Source organism: Ovis aries, chromosome 2, assembly GCF_016772045.2.
Source record: "Ovis aries strain OAR_USU_Benz2616 breed Rambouillet chromosome 2, ARS-UI_Ramb_v3.0, whole genome shotgun sequence".
NCBI lineage: Eukaryota > Metazoa > Chordata > Mammalia > Artiodactyla > Bovidae > Ovis > Ovis aries.
In genome coordinates this window covers 42996199-43018619 of record NC_056055.1, presented here as the reverse complement: position 1 = coordinate 43018619, position 22421 = coordinate 42996199, and the positions used below count along the sequence as shown (strand labels likewise).

General features: G+C 51.1%; 1 protein-coding gene across 12 annotated transcripts in view; it reads right to left on the bottom strand.

Moving 5' to 3' along the window:
- Positions 1–22421, bottom strand: part of BIN3 (bridging integrator 3) — a 50781-nt gene that overhangs the window by 4798 nt on the left and 23562 nt on the right. For 3 of the 12 annotated variants that reach the window (XM_060409213.1, XM_060409218.1, XM_004004187.5), the window contains exons 2-6: positions 18174–18222; positions 11797–11837; positions 11336–11397; positions 8601–8737; positions 7895–7935 (exon numbers count right to left, since the gene is read on the bottom strand). In XM_060409213.1, the coding sequence (XP_060265196.1) occupies positions 7895–7935; positions 8601–8737; positions 11336–11397; positions 11797–11837; positions 18174–18222 (330 nt within the window). Of the gene's footprint in view, positions 1–7894; positions 7936–8600; positions 8738–11335; positions 11419–11796; positions 11838–18173; positions 18223–18334; positions 20768–22421 lie in introns of those variants that run through there. The other 9 variants (XM_060409212.1, XM_060409215.1, XM_060409211.1 and 6 more) reach the window with 6 other exon arrangements.

Below are 22421 nucleotides of genomic sequence, written 5' to 3'. Positions count from 1 at the left end.
ACTGCAAAGTAGTTGCTGTCTAGTCACTAAGTTGTGTTGGACTCTTTGCAACCCCATGGACCGACTGTAGCCTGCCAGGTTCCTTTGTCCATGGTATTCTCCAGGCAAGAATAATGGAGTGGGTTGCCACTTCCTTCTCCAGGGATCATCTGGACCCAGGGATCAAACCTGCATCTCCTGAATTGGCAGGTGGATTCTTTACCACTGAGCCACCTGGGAAGCCCTTACTGCATAGCATAGGGAACTATATTCAATATCTTGTAATAACCTATAATGGAAAACAATCTGAGGAAAACAATCTGAAAAAGAATGTTTATAAAACACACATACACACACATACATACATATATAACTGAATGGAGAATTCCCTGGTTGTCCAGTGGTTAGCACTCTGTCTGCACTCTCACTGTCAAGAACACAGGTTCAACCCCTGGTTGGGAAACTAAAATCCCACAAGCCACACGGCATAGCCAAAAAATAAAAACAAAAAACAGAATCACTCTGATGATGTACACCTGAAACTAACATAACCTTGTAAATCAACTATATTCCAATAAAACAACAACAACCTACTCCTGCCCTTTTCTACCAGTTCCACCAGAAACGCAAGAATCCGCATGTTCTGCTGTTGAAATAGCCAAACTGTCAGACCAAATGTTTGAGAAAAATGACTCAAGGAGCTCTGCCCCACCAGGACTAAAGCAACCACAGGGAAATGCTCCAGCAGCTGGTCAGAAAGAGCAGCAGCAGAGGCATGGCTGGCCACCGTAGGCACAGTCTTTGTGATGAAGGTCCTCTTTGACTGGGAAGGGCAACCTAGTCTTGAGACGAACCCAGGGCAGGACCACATCCATGCTGCGTTCTCCTCGACTAATGAGCGTGGGAGGAGGCCGGGCAAAGCCATGAGTGGGTTTTCTGGAACTGGACAGAAAAAGGGTGGTTTGAACACTAAGCCTGAGTAGCTGGTGGAGATGCCACCTCCAGCTGAGAAGATGATGGCCCAGCGGTTATTCTATGGCTGACAAGCATGAAGAGGGAGGCTCAGAAAATAGAAGTTGGGGCAGGAAAAAGACTCAGCAAATCAAGAGTGCAGTGACCTAAGAGTAGCGACCACTTCTGCCAGAGAACAGAGGACAGAAGCCTGACTGGAGCATAATGTCCCAAACAAAGCTATGGACCCAGGCAGTAAACTCGGATGAAACAAACAGGCCACTGAAGAGGACCCTTCTAACTGCCTGTGTGTCTGTAATGGGCTCACTGTGTAGCTGGAGATGCGAATGTGGGCCAGAGCAGCCACCCATCTCAGAATCCTTAGTCACAGGCCCCTGTACACTGTAATCAAACCAATACCCGAAGGACTGCTCTGCTGGGCAGAAGACTCAGGCCTACTCGGTGCTGGGCAAACTGGAGCAGATGGCCACCTCCACGACACATGGTCCCCCAGGTAGGGCTGGACACCTAGGTGGCTGAGACCCTCCAGAGAAGATGGGACTCATTTCACCTCTTTGGCCTCAGGCAGTGCTACAAGGGGGTCTCAGGTGCTAGGGGAGCCCCTGTCCTTCCACCCAAACTGGACATGGAACACCAGCAGCTGCCCTGACTCTCTCATTAGCAACACCCCTGCCTGGCATCCCCAGTGTCCCGGCCTCTGCTCCATCTCTCTGGCTGCCTGCGAGGTGGTGGGTGGGGGCAGGCACAGAGATAGGACAAGGACCAGGCAGGCAGAGAGCGGCAGACAGTTTCCTCGTCTTTGTCAAGGTGCTGTCACCTCAGCTCCTGTCCTTAGGAAGGAGGGTGCCATGATAAGGAAGCAGCGTGTGGGGGTAGATGTACAGCTCTGGACGGGCCACCATCCCACGGTCGGTCAAGCAGTTCTCACTACTCTGGCCCCGGCAGCACCTGAACCACACACAGCTAATAACCTCTCTTTCCCTGGTGGTCAACCAGGTTGTATCTCCAAGGCCAAGGTCAGATACACTTTGGAAGACTGACTCAGCATGGGAACTGGGCTAGCCTACACAGGAAGTGTGTGGAAGAGGAGATAGCAAGAATGAGCTCGACATTTTAGGAATCAGTGAATTAAAATTGGACTGGAATGGGTGAATCTAATTCAGATGACCATGACATCTACTACTGTGGGCAAGAAGCCCTTAGAAGAAATGCAGTAGCTCTCATATTCAAGCAAGAGTCCGGAATGCAGTACTTGGGTGCAATCTCAAAAACGACAGAATGATCTCTGTTTGTTTCCAAGGCTAACCATTAAATATCACAGTAATCCAAGTCTATGCCCCAATCACTAATGCTGAAGAAGCTGAAGTTGAATGGTTCTATGATGACCTATAAGACTTTCTAGAACTAACACTAAAAAGAGATGTCGTTTACATCATAGGGGACTGGAATGCAAAAGTAGGAAGTCAAGAGATACCTGGAGTAACAGGCAAGTTTGGCCTTGGAGTACAGAGTGAAGTAGGGCAAAGGCTAACAGAGTTTTGCCCAGAGAACACAATGGCCAGAGCAAACACCCTCTTCCAACAACACAAGAAACGACTCTACACATGGACATCACCAGATGGTCAATACCAAAATCAGATTGATTATATTCTTTGCAGCTGAAGATGGAGCTTTATACAGTCAGCAAAACCAAGACTGGGAGCTAACTGTGGCTCACATCATGAATTCCTTATTGCAAAATTCAGACTTAAATTGAAGAAAGAAGGGAAAACCACTAGACAATTCAGGTATGACCTAAATTAAATCCATTATGATTATACAGTGGAAGTGACAAATAGATTCAAGGGATTAGATCTGATAGAGCGCCAAAGAACTATGGACAGAGGTTCATGACACTGTACAGAAGGCAGTGATCATCCCCAAGAAAAAGAAATGCAAAAAGGCAAAATGGTTGTCTGAAGAGCCCGGAGAAAAGAGGAGAAGCTAAAGGCAAAGGAGAAAAGGAAAGATATATCCGTCTGAATGCAGAGCTCCAAAGAATAGTAAGAAGAGATAAGAAAGCCTTCCTCAGCAATCAATGCAAAGAAACAGAAGAAAACAATAGGATGGGAAATCTAGAGATCTCGTCAAGAAAATTAGAGATACAAAGGGAACATTTCATGCAAAGATGGGTATGGACCTAACAGAAAGGAGAAGATATTAAGAAGAGGTGGCAAGAATACACAGAAGAACTATACAAAAAAGATCTTCATGACCCAGATAATCATGATACTATCATTCACCTAGAGCCAGACATCCTGGAATGCAAAGTCAAAACAAAGCTAGTGGAGGTGACAGAATTCCAGTTGAGCTATTTCAAATCTTAAAAGACGATCCTGTGAAAGTGCTGCATTCCATATCCCAGCAAATTTGGAAAACTCAGCAGTGGCCACAGGACTGGAAAAGGTCAGTTTTCATTCCAATCCCAAAGAAAGGCTATGCCAAAGAATGCTCCAACTACTGCACAATTGCACTCATCTCACATGCTGGCAAAGTAATGCTCATAATTCTCCAAGCCAGGCTTCAACAGTATACATGAACTGAGAACTTACAGATGTTCAAGCTGAGTTTAGAAAAGGCAGAGGAACCAGAGATCAAATTGCCAACATCTGCTGGACCATCGAAAAAGCAAGAGAGTTCCAGAAAAACATCTACTTCTGCTTTATTGACTATGCCAAAGCCTTTGACTGTGTGGATCACTACAAACTGGGGAAAATTCTTCAAAGAGATGGGAATACCAGACCACCTGACCTGCCCCTGAGAAATCTGTATGCAGGCCAAGAAGCAACAGTTAGAACTGGACATGGAACAATGGACTGGTTCAAAATTGGGAAAGGAGTATGTAAAGGCTGTATATTGCCACCTGCTTTTTTAACTTATATGCAGAGTACATCACGAGAATCGCTGGACTGGATGAAGCACAAGCTGGAATCAAGACTGCTGGGAGAAATATCAACAACCTCAGATGTGCAGATGACACCACCCTTATGGCAGAAAGCAAAGAGGAACTAAAGAGCCTCTTGATGAAACTGAAAGAGGAGAGTAAAAAAGCTGGCTTAAAACTCAACATTCAAAAAACGAAGGAAAAAAAAAAATGAAGATGGCATTCGGTACCATCACCTCAATGCAAACAGATGGAGAAACAATGGAAGCAATGATAGATTTCATTTTCTTGGGCTCCAAAATCACTGCAGATGGGGACTGCAGCCATGAAATTAAAAGGAATCTTGTTCCCTGGAAGAAAAGCTATGACAAACCTAGACAGCATATTAAAAAGCAGAGATATTACTTTGCTAACAAAGGTTCATCTAGTCAAAGTTATGGTTTTTCCAGTGGTCATGTATGGATGTGAGAGTTGGACTATAAAGAAAGCTGAGTGTCGAATGATCCTTCTGAACTGTGATGCTGAAGAAGACTCTTGAGAGTCCCTTGGATTGCAAGGAGATCAAACCAGTCAATCCTAAAGGAAATCAGTCCTGAATATTCATTGGAAGGACTGATGCTGAAGCTGAAACTCTAATACTTTGGCCACCTGATACAAATAACTGACTCACTGGAAAAGACCCAGATGCTGAGAAAGACTGAAGGTGGGAGGAGAAGAGGATGACAGAGGACGAGATGGTTGGATGGCATCACTGACTCTGTGGACTTGAGTTTGAGCAAGCTCTGGGAGTCGGTGATAGACAGGGAAGGCTGGAGTGCTGCAGTCCATGGGGCTGCAAAGAGTTGGATGCAACTGAGTGACTGAACTGAACTGAACACAGGAAGTAGGAATCCAACCCTAGGTTGGGCAGGTCCTGAGCTGAGGCAGGGAGAAATGGATCCAGGGCAGATTTCCAGGCAACCTCAGGGGATGAGTGTGCTCACAGGAGGCTAGCTTCAGCTTCGTGGGAGCAAGACCACTTGTCCTCTTGTGGGGAGCAGCAGCAGCTCTGTGAGACCCTCTAGGAAAATGGTCTCTTCAACTACACTAACTCCTGTCTCCCATCAGAGCACCCCACAGTCAAACCAGAGGCCGAGGAGGGCTGCTGCGCTCACTCTGTTTGCCACCGAGGATCATGAACCACTTACTACCTGTGTGGCTTTGGGCCCTGGACTTCAGGACCCCCTAGGGGCTGGGGTTATGCCCTTCCCATATGCAAGCAGGGAAACTGAGGTGGGGCAGGGGAGGTCAGGCAGTGTAATCCGAAGTAGCTGACAAAGGGTGGGGGTGATCAGGACTCTATAATCCCTGGCTCCTGTCACTGTCTCACTGAAGCCCCCCCTCATTTTCTCCTCAGAAGTTACAGAAAGAACTCTGTCAGCTCCATGTACTAGAGAGTATAAATACCACAGTGCTGACCCCGCTCCTCGTCTAGGGTGTATAAATGCCGCCTCTACCTTCACGTCGGGGCAGGGACATGGGAGGGAGGTTAGGACAAGCACAGGCTAGTCCCCAGGGCCTGGGCCCCTCCAAGACATGGCCCTGGGACCCTACAGGGCACCTTCGGAATTGATCTGACAAGGACAGGCAGCTCAGCTTTCCCTGGGGACCGAGTTTGCACTGTGACTGGGTGGCCATGAAGAAGCAAGGCTGAGGGCTCAGAACATCTCTGCTCAGTGCCGGGAGTCCCCTGAAAATTACTGGTGAGGGGGACATGGGGTCCCTGGTCCAGGACCCCAGGAGTGTCTCTGCCCTCCATGCACAGTGACTCCAGCCCATGACAGCTCCTTCACCCACTCAGGGAGGTGATGATGGGCTTGGTCATGTCGAGAGTTTAGCCCTGCTCCCCTTCCACAGACAGGAGACAAGCCTGGCCTGTCCACGGCTCTTCCTGCTCCACTGCACTGCCCTGCCTTGGCAGTTGTCACTCTGGACCATTTTTTGGGAATGCCACAGGGCTTCCTCACTACATCCCAAGACTGAATCACATCTACCCACGGAGAAGCAAGAGCAAGGCTGGGCCTACCCCGGGCGCTTGCTGAAGCTCTGTCCATTTCTTGCCCATCCTGAGTGGGGAACAGCAAATGCCTCCCGGGGTACGCATTGGGTGAAGAGGCAGCGGGAGGTGGAGGGAAGGGAGGCCGGCTGGGAGGTGGGCTGGGAGCAGCCGGCCCTGGTGGGGAATGCCTGCCATTCCTCAATCTGTGCCCACACAGCCGGGATCTTCCACCCACCAGGAAAGGGAAATTGAAAGCATCCCCATCCGACCATGTGAACGCGGCCCAGAGACTGGGATTAGAGGCCAAGCCCCCCAGGGGAGGCTGGGGGCGGTGGGGAGGCCATGTGGCAATGTTCCTCATCAGAGGACAGGAAAGCTGCAGTTTCCTGTTTCCGGTACTGGGGTCCCTGGGAGCTTCTCGCCTGACAAGAGGTGGCAACAGGCAGTGCCGGGTTTACGTGGTTGGAGGGGATCGCATGTCGGCCACGGGATGCATAGAAGCCAGGCAGGCAAGCAGGCCAGGGGGCTCAGGCAGAGGTCAGCGGATCTGCTGCGGAGATAGTGGCCGCCCCCTCGACCGGCCACTCACCCACCTTCCTGGCAGGTGGTGGGCTGCTGGAGTGGTGGGAAGCAGCCGGGATCTCTCTCCAGTTGGCTCTAGAAGCCAGGCATCGAATTTCAAGGCCGCCTCGGTGGTGGTGAAATTGAGGCGGGAGTCAGTCCCCCAGTTCTCCAGGCTGGTGTCCCCTGCCTCACCCTACCAGCCTGGGTGTCCACAGCAGCCTCCATGACAGCCCCCGGGACCCCAGTGGGCAGGATCTGCTCGGCCCGAGGTCCTTCCCACCCAGCTCTGAACCCTCACACCTGGAGACTGACTCAGAGAGCCATCAGCAGTGGAGCTCTGATACCTCCCTCCTGAACTGCTTCCCTCCAGCACCCAGCTCCTTGGGTGACCCTGCCACCTAGGCTCGGGCAGGGGCTGGGGGCAGGGGCCCAGGGCAGGAGTGGGGAGAAATCCCTACAGGCCAAGGTCCGTCTCCCTCCGTGGCTGAGCCTCTAGACGGCCTGGCTTAGAAGGAGCTCTCCCTAATCCCACCCCTTGGACCCGAACAGGGAACAAGAGCTCAACAACCCCAACGCCAGGGGTTGGAGGATCAAAAACCTGCGCTCTTCATCTCCCTCCGGGCCCTGATCCAGGCCTAATGGTAATTAGCGCAGCCTCATTACCCAGCCCTGGTGAGGCAACTGCCAGGGACCACCACGGAAGAGGTAATAAAGAGCAGCTGCTGGGCTGGCGCGGGAGCCTTTCTAGGTCAGAGCTGGGCTGGGAGAGGCCAGGGAGGAAGATGAAGTGATTCGGGAGCTTCAAGGCGATGTTCCTGCCTGTCCTCCCCACCGCCGTCCCACTCCCCCCACCTTAGGGGACCCAGGGAATAGGCCCGTCTGATCGCTGACCAGAGCCTGCCAGACTGAAGTTCAGCCTCACAGAAGAATTTCTGACCCTGACAGGTCACGAGTTGGGGGACCTTCCCAGGCGGCTGTGCCCCTCCCTGTGTGTGGCCACCCCCACATTTTAAAAGCCGGGTGCTGCAGGCAGCTGCTCTCCCAGCCCGGGTGAGATGAAAGGCCTTGCTCATCTCCGCTGAGGGCTGGCCAAGATCTCTGCTAGCTTAACCCCACAAGCTCTGGTCCATCAGGAACAAAGGGACAACAACGTGGAAAGACTGCGGGGATGCCAGCCGGCTGCTGTGGAGGGTCAGGTGGGCCCTGTCGTCACTGAGCACTCCTGGCCAGGTGGGGTGCTCTGGAGCCACCCCGAGTGTCAACCCCAAGGCAAGCCACCAGTGTCCCCTGGAACTTCCTGTCTGCCCAGTGACTCTGGGGACAGGTTAACAGAAATGATATTCAGTTCCCAAGTGGCTGGCTGAACTACCTTTTCAGTACATGCCCTGAGGGCCATGGACCCCACGGCTTTTACTCACTTTTTTAAGGGTTCAATCACAGTCTTCTGTATCTGGTTCACCTGTTGAAAGAAAAACCAGATGGCGTCAAGACTTGGGGGAGGCCAGTCTTCCCCAAAGGGGAGAAGAGAAAGGAAACGGGCCTGACAGGGGTACCCTGAGAGCTCCCAGCAGGGAGGGGCACCCCTAACTGCTGAAGGAGCGAGGCAGAGACGACGAGCAGGCAGCCTGGAGGGCGACCAGAGGCACTGGTCTTGTCCCACGGCAGTTCTCATCCTGTGGACCAGGGTCTGGAAGGCCAAATGTGGCCGTGTCTGGTGAGGAGGCTGGGTGGCTAGCCACAGTGAATCTGAGGGGATATGGGTGCAGGTGGGCGGAGCTGGCCTGAATCTCCTTTGTGGCCTCACGGTGAGTGACGTGAGCTCACGGGAGCCATGGCAAGCACCCACTGCAGGGGCACAGTGGCCAGGAGAGAGCTCACAGGGCTGGGACACTGAGGCACCCAGAGAGAAGACTGAGCCTCCGCAAAGACTCCATGCAGCACTTCTCCCAGAGAGAAGCCTTGAGAAGGGGGAAGACCAACACCTCAGCCACCCTGGAAATTCCCTGGTGGTCCAGTGCTTAAAGACTGCACTTCCACTGAAGGGGGAACAGGTTCGATTCCTGGTTGGGGAACTAAGATTCCTCCGGCTGTGGAATGTGGGGGGTGGGCAGAGACCCCAGTCACCTTTTCCTGGTTGAAGGCATCCATCCGCTTCATGGCCGTGTCCAGGGCGGTCACCATGTTCAGAAAGTCCTGGTCTTGCTCGCAGAGGGGGTTGGAGAGCAAGTCCAAGGATATCTTCACAGCGGATTTAGACATGGCTTTTTAAGAGAACAAAGTTCAGTGAACTGACGACAGGACAGGCTTCAAGGTCTTCTCTGCAGGCTCCCTGTCCTTCCTGGGCCCAGAGTCTTGCACCTGGATGACCTCTACCCACGGCCACAGGCCGTCAAAACCACAGTTACCCCAGAGGCACCAGGCACTGGCCTCATGGTACATAACATGCGTGCCTGACGCTGCTAACGTTCATCGGATGCTGCTTGTGGGAATTCTTCTGAGCAGATTTACCTGCTGCAATGACCTATTTTCCAAACTCTAGATTCTAACAGAATCATTTGGATGGGAAGCTGTAAGGAATACATATTTCTAGCTCTAGAGATTTATTTCAGTAAGCCTGGAATCCAGGAATATGTGTTTGAAAAAATCTCAAAGCAGTCTGGATGTGAGGCTTGTTTGGGGCTCCCTCATGGAAACAGTAACATAGTATCTACATCAGGGAAGCAAACTTACTGTACAGGGCTACAGACAAGATTTTAGACTTACAACAACTCAACTCTGCCACAGATGATACCCAAAGAATGGGTGTGGCTATGTTCCAATAAAACTTTATTGACAAAACTTGGCAGGCTTTGGTGTGGCGAGGCAACCTGTCGGCAGTGTTGGAGTTCTTGGCTCTATAGACTTTTTCAGGCCTTTATTACCGGCAAACAAAATCCCAGAGGGGCCAGAAAGGCTGGAGAACGGCCTTGTTTGCGCTGTAGCGCCTGTACCAGTTTCAGGGGCTCAGGGGAAAACAAATCTTTGAACTATTTCTTACTATTTTATGTCATAACATTAAAGATGTTGTCAATTGTAAGACATGCCATTACTGTATAAGCCATTAAGGAAAAAAAAATGCTGCCAATTAAACCAAAGCACGCTATTGTAATAAGCACCTTGATTTCTCTTGACTCTGGGAGTGTGCCACAGATCCCCTCAGCCGAAGGGCAAAATATGAGAGATGACTGGAAATGTAAACCTCCCAGAGATGTTGACCCAATGGAGGGAAAAACCCTCTTAAAAAAAAAAAAAGTAAAGTAACTTTGTAGGTTTAGGCACAAACTCATATGCACGTTGACTAGATCATGAAATGGCTGCAGACAACATCACTAAAAGATGAAAAAACCTGGACAAATCTAAAAATGTTTTTGGAAAATTTCTTCTGCCTTTTTTTTTTAATAGTTGAGGAGAAAACCCCCAAAAGGCAAAGGTCAGGTGGGAAGACTTTCTTCTTAATTTTCCTTTCCTTTCCTACAGGTGCCACATCTTCATGTGATGTCTCTTTGCCAGAACCACCTGAAGTGAATGAAAAGCGAGGATCTGCAGGGTGGCAACTGGGTTGAACTCCACTCTGGTATGACTGGCCTGCACGAACAGAGGGCCCCCCACGCTCCGCTGGAGCAGCTCACAGCCCCCACCCTAGCTCTGCAGGGTCAGAGGAGGGGCATGGCCAGACCAGTACAAACCAAGAGGCTTGGTGGGCTTTGTACCTTGGTCAGCTTGAGGTCTCGGACCCCACGTGAGTCTCTAGGGCCTTAACACAACCCGGGAGTGCCAGGGTTGATGAGGACCCAGCGGGGACTGGTCACGCCTCCTCGATCTTGTTTAGGACCCACAGCTTCGGACATGAGATCCTGTCTAGGCACCAGCTCAGGGGTTTCCAAGATCAGGAAAGGCATTATCTGATTCCCCCCGATTGTCTGGAGTAGTTTTCAAAGTGGGGTCCCTGGACCAGCAGAATCAGTGCTGCCTGGGAATTGGCTAGAAACACAAATTTTCAGGCCTTGCCCAGACCTGATGACTCAGAGCCTGGGGGTGGGCCGGGCCATCCGCACTACAGCGGGCACTCACTGCCTCTGACGCACCAGCTGCCAGGGTGTGAGGCTGCCTGGACTGGGGGACGCAGGCTTTGTGATGGGTGAGGGCACCACTGTGTCAGGAGGGCTTTCTCTGCCCAGACTCCACTTCTGACTTGGGGTGGAAGAGGTCAGGAATCTGAGGCCCCAGAGGCTGGCCGTTTATCCTGGTTTATTTGTTAAAAACCTGTGCTCTCTACAGTCAGAATCCACCTCACGGATTACTGATGTTCTGTTCCTTCCATTCACATTCTGAGGAGTATGGGGAAGCAGGAGGGAAAGGAAGCCCAGGCCGCAGCATCTCCTCCTGGGAAGACAGTAGGAGCCAACAAAGAAAGATGGGCTCCAGGTGACTCGGAACTAACCCCTACAAAACAGATAATAGATGGACTCAAACTCAGACCTGTGGCTTGCTATACAGTGTGGAGACACCGGGAGTCAGGAGAGTGGGGGAGGTCACGGCCAGAACCTCCCTTCCCTTGGATGAGCTCTGGCAGGAGGCTCTGGGGCACAGACCCCAGAAGCTGGCCTCCACCTGTCGCTGGTGGTGGCTGCTGTTCCAGGGAAAGCAGAGAGCAGCAGCCTGCTAAGTGAAACGGGGCCTTGTGCCACTTCTCAGGGACATCTGCGGGGCGACTGCTAAGTGCACCTTCTTCAAAGCCAGCCCTACAGGGACTGAGTGAGGAGGGCGACCATCTCTGCCCTTCTCCCCTCCAGGCTGAGTGCGGGGGAAGGGTCACCTACCCAGGTCGGCGTCTGTGCTCTTCCTCATGTCCTTCTGCAGCCTCTTGGTCTGCTCCTCCAGCCTGCAAGGCAGCAGTATGGGCCTGGAACTTGGCATCGCCTGGCTGCCTCTGCCCCTGTTCGCCCACCCATCTGAGCTGCACCCTATGTGGGACTCAGGGCTCCTGCCAGGAGGAGGAGGAGGAGCCTCGCTCTGCTAGGATGTTCCTACTGACCGAAGGGCCACTACAAGCTTGGCACGAGGCCACACACCCAAAGGCTACGAGATAATGACTATTAGGCGGCCACCACTCGGCAGAATTTCTGGCCAGTGGTGGATTGAGCTGCCCTGGCTCCTGGGGTGCCGACAGGATGGATGGTCAGTGGATGAGGTGATGTGGGAAGTGAGACTGGGCAGGAGAGTCTTTCCTTTCCCGAGCAGAACCCCCTTCCCGCCCACCCTTCTCAGGGCTGACACTCACTGCTGGAGTTTTCCATACTCTCGTTCAAAGTCTCTCTCCACCTGAAAAGGAAGTGATAACTCAATCACTGGAAGACTGACAGCACGTTGGAAAAAACCTGCCACCTACGAAACTCCCGGCCCGCCCTCCCAGCCACCCTTTCTGCAGAAAACAATGCCATCCAGTCCACACAAGCACCGCTCACGACACAGGAGCCTTGTGTTCCCAAATTAATTGTTTGATTTAGGGTGAAGGCCTCCCTTCCCAGACGGGCCAGCCAGGCAGGTACCAGCGGATCTCAGCTCTGTCTGCCCCCGCAGGGAGTGAGGCTGGGCTGTGCTCCCTACACCCCTCCCCTCCCCTCCCCTCCCCATGGCTGGGGGAGCAGGTAAGGGGCTCAGAGTGTGACAAAAACTCCTCACCCAGGCTTGGCGGAAAGCAGGCGGGAACCAGTCCCCTCCCAACTCAGTTTCCTCACAAGTCCCAAGCCTGAGCGGTTCAGGTGGATCGTGAAAGACACAGGATCACCGCTCTGTGCGCTGGGATACTTATGCCCATCACAAATATCATTATTGACTCAGCAAGGCTATCTAAACTCTGGATGAGTTACCAGGTTTCCTCGATATTTAAACTGAGTGGGTGTGTGCCTGGACCCCAATTCCTTGGCTGACACGGCAGGTGAAGTGAGGAAAGTCACCGCACTTCTAGAGCCTGAATCTCCCCATCGGTCATGCAGGGCCCAGGCAGTGGTCTCAGCAGGGTGGCCAGTGGAGTCCCACAGGAGGACTGAGCCTTGCCTCTGCTTCGTCCTCTCCCAAGGAGGCCTAATTGTTCCCCGCACGTTTCCCGAGCCGGCTTTTCCTCCATCAGTCACATGGCAGGCAGGTGTGCTGAGGGCCCTCAACACACTGAGGTCCCTGGGACAGAGGGGTGTCGGCTGATCAAGGTCACACCACTACTGAGCAGGAGGCCTAGGGTTTGAATACGGACAAGGCAGCCCGGCTCTCAGCTCTGTGCCCTTAACTGTCATGCTACCAAAGTGGGGAAAGCCCCAGCTGATGAACTGAGGCCATGACCTCCGAGAGGGCCTTCCTGGCTGCCACCTAGAGACTCCTGCTAGGGAGAGCCCTAAATCCTGTCACTGGACATACAGGTTATAGGTAAGGCACGCAAATCTGTAGTTATCATCAAAGACTCATGTGCTGTTCCCTCACACTGGCCTCACGTTCCACATCTGGATGGAGGTAAATTCAACACAGTCACAGACTGGCAGAACATTATCCAGGCCAAGGATTTCATGTGATAAGTGAGGAGCATGCTGCCAGAGGGAGTGATTTACTTCAGGACCCAGGCCTAATTTGTGGGATAGCAGGGCTAGAATGCAGACTGCTAGCTCAGGTCTTTAAAAAAAAAAAAAAAAAGAAGAAGAAGAAGAAAGAAAGAAAGAAAAACTACATTCACAGGATTTTCCTGGTGGTCCTGTGGCTAAGACTATGAACTTCCAATGCAGAGGGCCCAGGTTCAATCCCTGGTCGGGGAACTAAGACCCCATAAGCCACTTGGCACAAACAAAAAAAAAAACCCAAACAAACTCCCCAAACAAACAAAAAACCTCATCACTGGTGCCCCAGAAGAGTCTTCATGTCTTACAGGCATTTTTTGACCAAAAAGATGTAATTGAAATGAAGGTCATGGCTGGAGATTGCTCTCCTGAAGATCAAGAGCAGACAGAAGGGGCCCTGGGAGGTGGCGGGGGGTGGGAGTGGGGGAAAGGGGAAAGGAGGCGAAAGCCTGGCTTGCAGCATGCTCTTGTGCAATCCCCAGGGTGCTGTGCGGGGTGTCAGGGAACTTGGTCTCCCTGGGTGCCACTGCTGGTCCTTGCATGTAGAAGGGCTGTAGGTTTCCAACTGGCTCAGGAGAAACTTGGGGATCTTACGCTGGAAGCAGAGAGGTGCGTTGGGTGGGAACTCGGGCTCTTGCTCTACACACTGGCGGCCTAAGAGAAGGTCAAGGATGCTTCACCTCCTGTCTCTGGTAGCCGCCTGGGGCTACTTTCACAGCTCACTGTTCTGGAGGTCTCTGGTCCCCTGGGGAAAGATCTGAGAGGCACAGCACCCGGATTCTAGACTCTCAGACGATGGCTTAGGGGATCAAGGGACACACTGAAGTCTCGTTCCAAGGTGTATCCGTGCTGAGGAAAGGAGCCAAACACAAAAGATTTGAACATCTTTGGACACCCAATGGCTTTGCCAAAAAGGCAACTGGACCCCAGTCAACAATGCAAGTGTAAACACATGTGTGCGACCGTCGGCGGGTCAGGTCTGGCTGGTGAGGTCAGCGCTGGGAGGATCAAGCACTGAGACCGCCTCGGCATTCATGGAGGCTCGGGGTGGCCAGAAGCGCTGAGCGGCTCATGGCTCATCTCCAGGGCCTGGGCCAGACTGCCGCATGGTAGGAGCTCTGTGGTTGTTAAGTGAGTATGGGGCAGAATTTCTGCCCATTCACACGCATGGGGAAGACAGGGAGGCCCATGGGCAGGGCCAGGCGCTCATCCTGGGGCTATAAGCTGAGGTGAGGAAACAGGAACCCTGGGCCAGCTGAGAAACTCCCCTTCCAGGAAGCAGCCTCTCTCGGATTTGTTACAAAGGGTCCCTTCACTTTGTATGTGGAAACAGTTCTCAAGGGAAGGATCAACCTGCTGTGACTTCCATCTACTCTGACCTTCCGGAATGCCCGCCTGCCTGGCTGGGACGCTGGGCATATGCGAGACCCAGGGAAAGCCTTGCTTTAAAGGCCAAAGTCTGGGACATCCTTGGTGGTCCAGTGGCTAAGACTCCACGTTCCAGATGCGGGAGGTCTGGGTTCAATCCCTGGTCAGGGAACTAAGATCTCATATGCTGCAACAAAGACCTGGTGTGGCCAAATAAGAAAAAAAAAAAAAAAGACGTCTTCCATCTTCCTGGCTATAGAGGGAGGTACAGTTTCTCTTCTGCACCATGACACTCCAGCTCCTTGATGGGCTGGGGCAGTGGGAGAAGACTAAGCAGCAGCTGAGGACTAGGAGGTGGGCGAGTGCCCATCCTTCCATTTCTGTCCCAGGGGTCAGCCCCTGCAGAGAACACACCCTCCCAGCCAAAGCTTTGACAATCCTGGGGTTTGTGTTAATAACCTGGGCACAGGAGAATGGGGAGGGCAAATGCACAATGCTTTCTTTGTGTCTGATGCTTGGGTGCCTCAAGCCAAGAAAACTCCTGGAACTCCCTGAAGATAACATGAGCACTTCTTCCCATGACAAGGGTGCCGCGACTTCCAATAACCCAGGCAGCCACATCTGTTCCCTCCCCAAGAGGGCCTGGAAAAACAGAGTGCGTCACCCGAGTTTGAGGGCAGCTGCCAGAGATGCTGAGACAACTGCACGGCTTGGGCCTGTGTGGGGGCCAGGAGGGGGCTGGTGAGGTGGAGGGAGACTCCAAAGAAGCAGGGTCTTGCTCCACAGATTCAGTGCCTCTAGGGAGTCGAGGAAGCAAAGGCCTCTATTCCAAGCCATGAGTTGGCTCTGATTTCCTCTTGAGAAACTGAAGGCCCAGGTGACTGGACCGGTTGGTTGCAGTGGGGAATCCAGCTGTTTGGGACAGGCTGGGTCCTTGGTGGTTTATGCAGTCACGTCAGCTATCATCTCACTATGTAGTGAGTACTTGCTGAGAGCTCACTACCTGCCAGGTACTGTGTTAAGTGCTTCATCTGCTCCTCCTGTGAGATACATCACACATCAATGACATAGGAGCTAGTAACATCCTCACTTCACCAAAGAGAAAATGAAGGATCAGAAGGGCTTCCTTGGTAGTCCAGTGGTTAAAACTCCGAACTTTCAATGCAGGAAGGGGGTGGGGTTTGATCCCTGGTTGGGGAACTAAGACCTCATATGCAGCAGGGTGGCTTGACCAAAAAAAAAAAAAAAAAAAAAAAAAACCCACACAGAAACCCCCTGAAACGAAGGCTCAGAGAGGGTAAGGAACTTGCTGAGGCTCACAGGCAGCATGTGGCAGGGCCAGGACGGGAATCCAGACAGAGAAGCTTACAAATCCACTCAGTGCTACCCAGTCTGTCTGGAGGAGCTGATGCCAGGAGTGACAGGACTACAACTCTGTCCCAAACACGACGGACTCTAGGATGGGAAGAGGGAGGCCTTGGGCCCATCCACAGGCACTGAGTCTGCCATTTGCCCTTCCTCTGGGGAGTCCTGGCCATTCCCCCAAATAGAAGATCCAGAGACTTTCCAACAGCGAAGTCTGCCAAGGAAGCTAGAAACTGCATTCTCGTCTATACTTTTTCATGGAGAACAAAGCCTATTTTGATAAAGGCTGGGATGTTAGGAGACATTTTTGTTTCTTTGCTTGTTTTTTGGTAGTGAGTGCTGGGAATAAAAGACCCTTCTCGAAACCACTTCCCTTTCAGATCTGCCCTGGATTAAACTCTGGAGACTCAAAGCCACACCTTCCCACTTCCTGTGGCCAGCTGCAGCACGCCCAGATTCTCTGCGCCTCAGCCTCCACAGCTGCTCAGCCTCTGCATGGGAGGTAAGCTCTGAGTCTGTCCCTGGCCTGCCTTTGCTTGAAAAACAGGAGGGATCTTTTAATGCAGGCCCATTTCCTCCTAAGTGACCTGATGGTGGATTTCCAAAGATGAAGCCAGTGTTCAGATGTGCTCAGAACTTCCCTTGCCACCAAACCCAGTCCTGAGTCTTGCTGCTGCTGCTAAATCGCTTCAGTCGTGGCCGACTCTGTGCGACCTCATGGACTGCAGCCTACCAGGCTTCTCCGTCTATGGGATTCTCCAGGCAAGAGTATTGGAGTAGGGTGCCATTGCTTTCTCTGGTCCTGAGTTCTGAGCCAAGGTTATTCAGACAAGAACTGCCAGTGGCTCGGAAGACAGTGCAGAGCCTCCAGCAGGCTGACAAGTGCTAGGCTTACAGTTATGGTCTCCCACATTAGACCCTTATGAGTCTTACTCAGATTTGTGAGTGAGGGGTTGAAGAGGCCATTCCTGACTAGAATTTCAAAATCTCAGGTCTTCACAGTCCAAGTGAGAACGTACAAAGCAATGGCAAGGGTCCTGAACACGAGTCCTAATTCCAGCTCTGTCAGAATTAGGTTTAAGACCTTAGAAAGTCACCACAACTCTACGGCCACTGGTCTCCTTCTCAGGAAAACTGGAGGCTGGACTGGACAATCTCTAAGGGCACGGCATGTGGGATCTCAGTTCCCTGACCAGGGACTGAACCTGTGCCCCCTGCAGTGGAGGCAGAGTCCCAATCACTGGACTGCCAGAGAAGTCACACAGTTCCAACTTCCTGAGAATCGAGATTCTCCTCCTCTTCGGTTGGGATGATAAAACGGGGGTAAAAACTGTGAGCTTACAAGAGGGTTGTTGTCGATGAGTCACTAAGTCATGTATGACTCTTTGAGAGCCCATGGACTGTAGCAAGTCAGGCTTCCCTGTCCTTCTCTATCTCCCAGAGTTTACTCAAACTCATGTCCACTCAGTCAATGATGCCATCCAACCATCTCATCCACTGCTGTCCCTTTCTTCTCCTGCCCTCAGTCTTTCCCAGCATCAGGGTCTTTTCTAATGATCTGGCTCTTCATATTAGGTGGCCAGAGTATTGGAGCTTCAGCATCAATCCTTCTAATGAATATTCAGGGTTGATTTCCTTTAGGATTTACTGGTTTGATCTCCCTGCCATCCAAGGGACTCAAGAATCTTCTCCAGCACCACAGTTCAAAAGCATTAATTCTTCAGTGCTCAGCATTCTTCATGGTTCAAGTCTCACACCCGAACATGACTACTGGAAAAACCATAGCTTTGACTATATGGACCTTTGTCAGCAAAATGATGTCTCTGCTTTTTCATAGGAGGGTAGGAGTCAATCATGCCCTTCCTCTGAGTGGCTCTGGGTCCTGCCTAGGAATGAATGCAGCAGCAGAGAGAAGGGGACCTGGGCATCCCAGGAAGGCTCCCTGGGATGTTATGCAGCTTGAGGAGGCCGGAGATATAGGTCTGGGGCACATCCCTGCTGAGTTTCATGAATGCTTTTAGTAAAGTGCAGATTGTCACAGCCAGACCCCTGTGACAGGCTGCTCAGAAGCAGCGTGTCTGTCACCTTGTGACCCACGCTTGCCACTTCCCTAAGGAGGGGGAGGGGCCCAGGCTGACCTGAGAGAATAAAGTGTCCTGGGACAGGAGGGCCCTGCAAGCCCCCACCTACTAGAGACCCTAGAGTGACGCGACTGGGAGTAATCAGACCGGCTCTGCTTCTCCATCCCATGACCCGCTGAGTCAAAGCTCCGGTTCTATACAAAGGCCACGTGCGTCTTGGAGTCAAAGAACTGGTTACTCACTGTTTTGGGGACAATCTGTTTCTTGGGCTGCCCAATCTTGAAAGGAATCCTGTGAGAGAGACAGAGAGAGATGAAGAGGGAGGTTAGGAGAAATGGGGAAGGACGTGGCTGAAAAGATTCAATGAGGTACGGCCACTTCTCCCCTGGAAGGGGTGCCTCACCTTAGGGTACTCATACCACATGACTTGGGTCGAGGACCATCAGCAGCCAGGCAGCAGTGGTCCTCCACGGACACGCAGATGGAGATGCCCTGAGCACTACTGTCTGTTGTTTAAACACACTGCAAAGGTGAAGCCAGGAAAGGCGAGACACTGTACTAGCAACAGTCACTACAAAGCTTGCATCTTGGGGAGTGGCTAGGGCAGAGACGTCACATGCTCACCTGGACAGTTCTCATCCTTGAAAACATGCCTTTAAAAAACCACCACAAAACCCACTATCATCTCCCCCCAAATAAATAAATAAATAGAAGAAAACAAAAAACCCACTCTCATCTGTCCCTATTTTTCTAGAGAGAGACACACTGTGGAGGGCATTTTTTCTTTAACCTGAATTTTAAAAATATGTATTTATTTATATATTTGGTTGCACTGGGTCTTCGTTGCAGCATGTGGGATCTAGTTCCCTGAACAGGGGTTGAACCCAGGCCTCCTGCATTGAGAGCATGGAGTCTTAATCACTGGACCACCAGGGAAATTCTGAAACTGTGGAGAGCTTCTTGTGGGGCTGGGGAGAGAGGACAAATTGCAGGGGCATTAAGGATCAGTCAGGCTGGGTTATGTCCCGCAAGAACTGACAACATCTAAATAAAGCTAGCTTGGTGAAGAATCTGAATTCAGCTCAAGGTTGGCTCGAACTTGCTGGGAAGCTCTGCCCCTCAGGTTGTCCACCTGGAAATGGAAGACAGCTTGCCCTGACGGGAGGAAGGTCATGGTGGAAGAGTCTAACCCCACCTCCCCTCTCACGGACAGGCTGCCCTTCCCCAGGACTGTGCCAGGACTTAATCTCCTACTCTGGGAAACAAGAGGGTTAAACTGGGAGTCTACAAGTCTACAAGCTTCCTTCAGGTGCTGAAAATTCTACGATCCTATAATTCTGAGACTTAAAGAAGCCACAATGCAACCCAACAGCTACAGAAGTACAGGCTTCTCCTACCCAGGCAGGAGGGAGGGAAGCCTTCCTGGCCGGGATCAGCTCAGGGAAGAGCCCTCGGGGTGCGGGTTGGACCCCCGTCAAGGCTCTCCTTCCAGGCTCAGGACCAGTGGTCCCTTCCATTCAAACCTCCCGCTCCCACCGCATCCCTCACCCCCTCCCTACACACATCCCTCTCCTGGAGCCTGACTTCTGGCCCGCACTGACCAACACTGCCACTAAACCCAATGGTATAATTAACCACCGATAATAACCCCAGACAACGATCTGGTTGAGAGGATGGGCTGGCCTGAGTCACAGCGGTTTAAATTTAATTTCTGGAGGACATCCTGTTTATTGTTAACCCAGCCCCGTAATTTGGGAGTGTTAACCCTTTGGCGGCTGGCTCATTCACGTGGCTTCTGTAAACAAATCAGCTCTGGCTGTGTCATTACCAGGGAAAGGGAAGCGATGGAACAGAAAAGCAAAGGGAAAAAAAATGAAATTGCTACTTCTTTTTCTCAGACCTGAAGAAGACAGGTTAAGGGGAGAGCCTTAGACTCCTCCCCCTCCCCCCAGTTACTTTTCCCCTGATTGACACAATGGTTTTGGACAGTGAGACACTGCCTTCAAGGACCATTTTGGTAACAGTGCAAATGAGATCCTGGTGGCATTGCAAAAGGACTGATCCTGCTCTGTGGCAAGCATAAGGCCTATAAAAAGCTCGAGACCAGGAATCAGAAACCTTGGTCTCTGCCTCTGACTAGTTTCTTAGACAAACTATAAAACAAAGGAGTTGGACTAGGTGGTCCTTTCAGCTTATCTAAAACCTGAATTCTACACTGAATTTCCCTTCCAAGAATGTGGGGAGCAGGATAAGAATTCCAAACATGACTCGGAGCAGCCATCAAAGTGATTCTAGCTTGGCGTCTGGTACTACTGCCTCCCCGGTGGCTCTGATGGTAAAGAACCCGCCTGCCGTGCGGGAGACCTGGGTTCCATCCCTGGGTTGGGAAGATCCCCTGGAGAAGCGAATGGCAACCCACTCCAGTATTCTTGCCGGGGAAGTCCCATGGACAGAGGAGCCTACATGCAGGCCACAGTGCATGGGGCTGCAAAAGAGTCGGACGTGACTGAGCAGCTAACACACACACACATCACCGCCAACTAGAGACAAAGGAATTAGGAACCTCGGTTCCATTATTTGTGGTGCCACAGCCTCTTTCTCTCTAAATCTTAATTTTAGAATCACGGTATTTTTAGAGCTGCGAGTTACCATAGAAATTTTTCCAGTTCAACCCTCTCATTTGGTGGATGGAGAAGGAGATATGGCGGGGCGCAGTGACGGGCCCAGGGTCGCGCAACGACAGGACGCAGAACAAACTGTCAGGGCCTCGATTTGTCCACGTTTCTCTCGGCTTCTCAGAGTGTAGTACTCTTTCACACGAACACATTCCTTCCCATGTATCTGAAGAAATTATGAAAGACCATCTGACCACAATACCTCATCTTAAAATACTATGGATTTTACAAAGGGTTCATGGTTATGAGACAGGACACGAAAAGAGGACCGTGTTATCAGGAGACTGGTGCTGAAAGGGGTGCTTCTACACAAATGAGAGGCTACATGCACCGTGTAGATGGAGCCAGGTCTCTGTAATCTCACTGTCAGCAACTGACAATCACCTAGAACTTTATCATTCAATTCTGATCAGGTTTCAGTTCACCTCTTCAAAAGCCATCTCCCTGCCTGAAGAATGCTTTTCTTTAAAAAAAAAAAGTTACTTTTAATTTTAAAAGTTTCAGGTTTACAGAACAATTGTGAAGACAGTCCCTAACTCCATATATTCCACACCCAGTTTCCCTTATTATTAACCTCTTACAGTTGCATGGTATATTTATTACAATTAAGAAGCCAGTCCTGAGATATCAAAGTCTGTGCTTTACTCAGATTCCCTTAGTTTTGACCTCAGGTCCTTTTGAAGTTCAGGATCCTAGCCAGGCTGCTGCATTCCGTTTAGTTGTTAAGTCTCCTTAGCCTCCTCTTGATCTTTTCTCAGACCTTCCCAGTTTTCTGATGACCCTGACCATTTTCAGGAGTGCTGGTCAGGTATTCTATGGACGGTCCCTTGGCTGGGGTTTGTCTGCTCTTTTTCTCATGACTGGATTGGGGTTACAGGTTGTGGGGGGTTTGAGCTATCAATGTGACTTTTTGGAAAAACAAAACAAAACAAAAAAAACTTACCATTGGAATTTTCTAAAAATTCTTTACTGACTTTGTAAACAATATTGCTTCTGATCTATGTTTTGCTTTTTTTTTTTTTTTGGCCTCGAGGCATGTAGGATCTTAGCTCCCGGAGCAGGGATCCAGCTTGCACCCCCTGCACTGGAAGGCCCAGTCTGAACCACTGGACCGACAGGGAAGTCTCTCAGCGTGACTTCTTGCGGTTGATGTGAGCCTCGGTCACCGGGCGGATCGAAGCAGTGTTTCTTGGGATTCTCCCCTCTATGGTCACTTCCCAGCCCCACGCCGATACGCCCCCTCCCCTCTTTGGAAGGAAGCCACTATGGAACAGCCCATACTTAAGGAGGCGTTATACTCCACCTCCTGGAGGGCAGAGTATTGGCACAAGTCGTTTGGGATTCCGCACGGGAGAATTCTGTTCTTCGTTTATTTATTTATTCAGTCATTTGTATAAACGCATATTTATTTTATATGATTTACAACCCAATACTACTTTATTTGTCCTTCCGACTGTTCCAGCTTTGGGAGCTCCTTTAGTTGGCTCCTGTGTCCTTTTGACACACCCACATCAGTGTTGTGTGTGTTTTGTTTAGTACTTCCTTGCTTTCTGGACAACAAGATGCTCATTGTGTACATTTCCTGCAGCAGCCCTGGAACTGGTGAAGGGACTTCCGAAACCAGTAGTCACTGTGCCTCTTAATACGGTCTCGCTCTGCCTTTTAGCTTCCTTTCTCTTTCAGCCAATGCAACTACCACCCTGACTCAGCCAAGCGGCTGTTCATTTATTCCCCAGATCCTAAATCCCTGTCCCAAAGTGGGATGTCCATTTTTTTTTTTTTAGCATCAACACTATTATTTACAATTTCATCAGG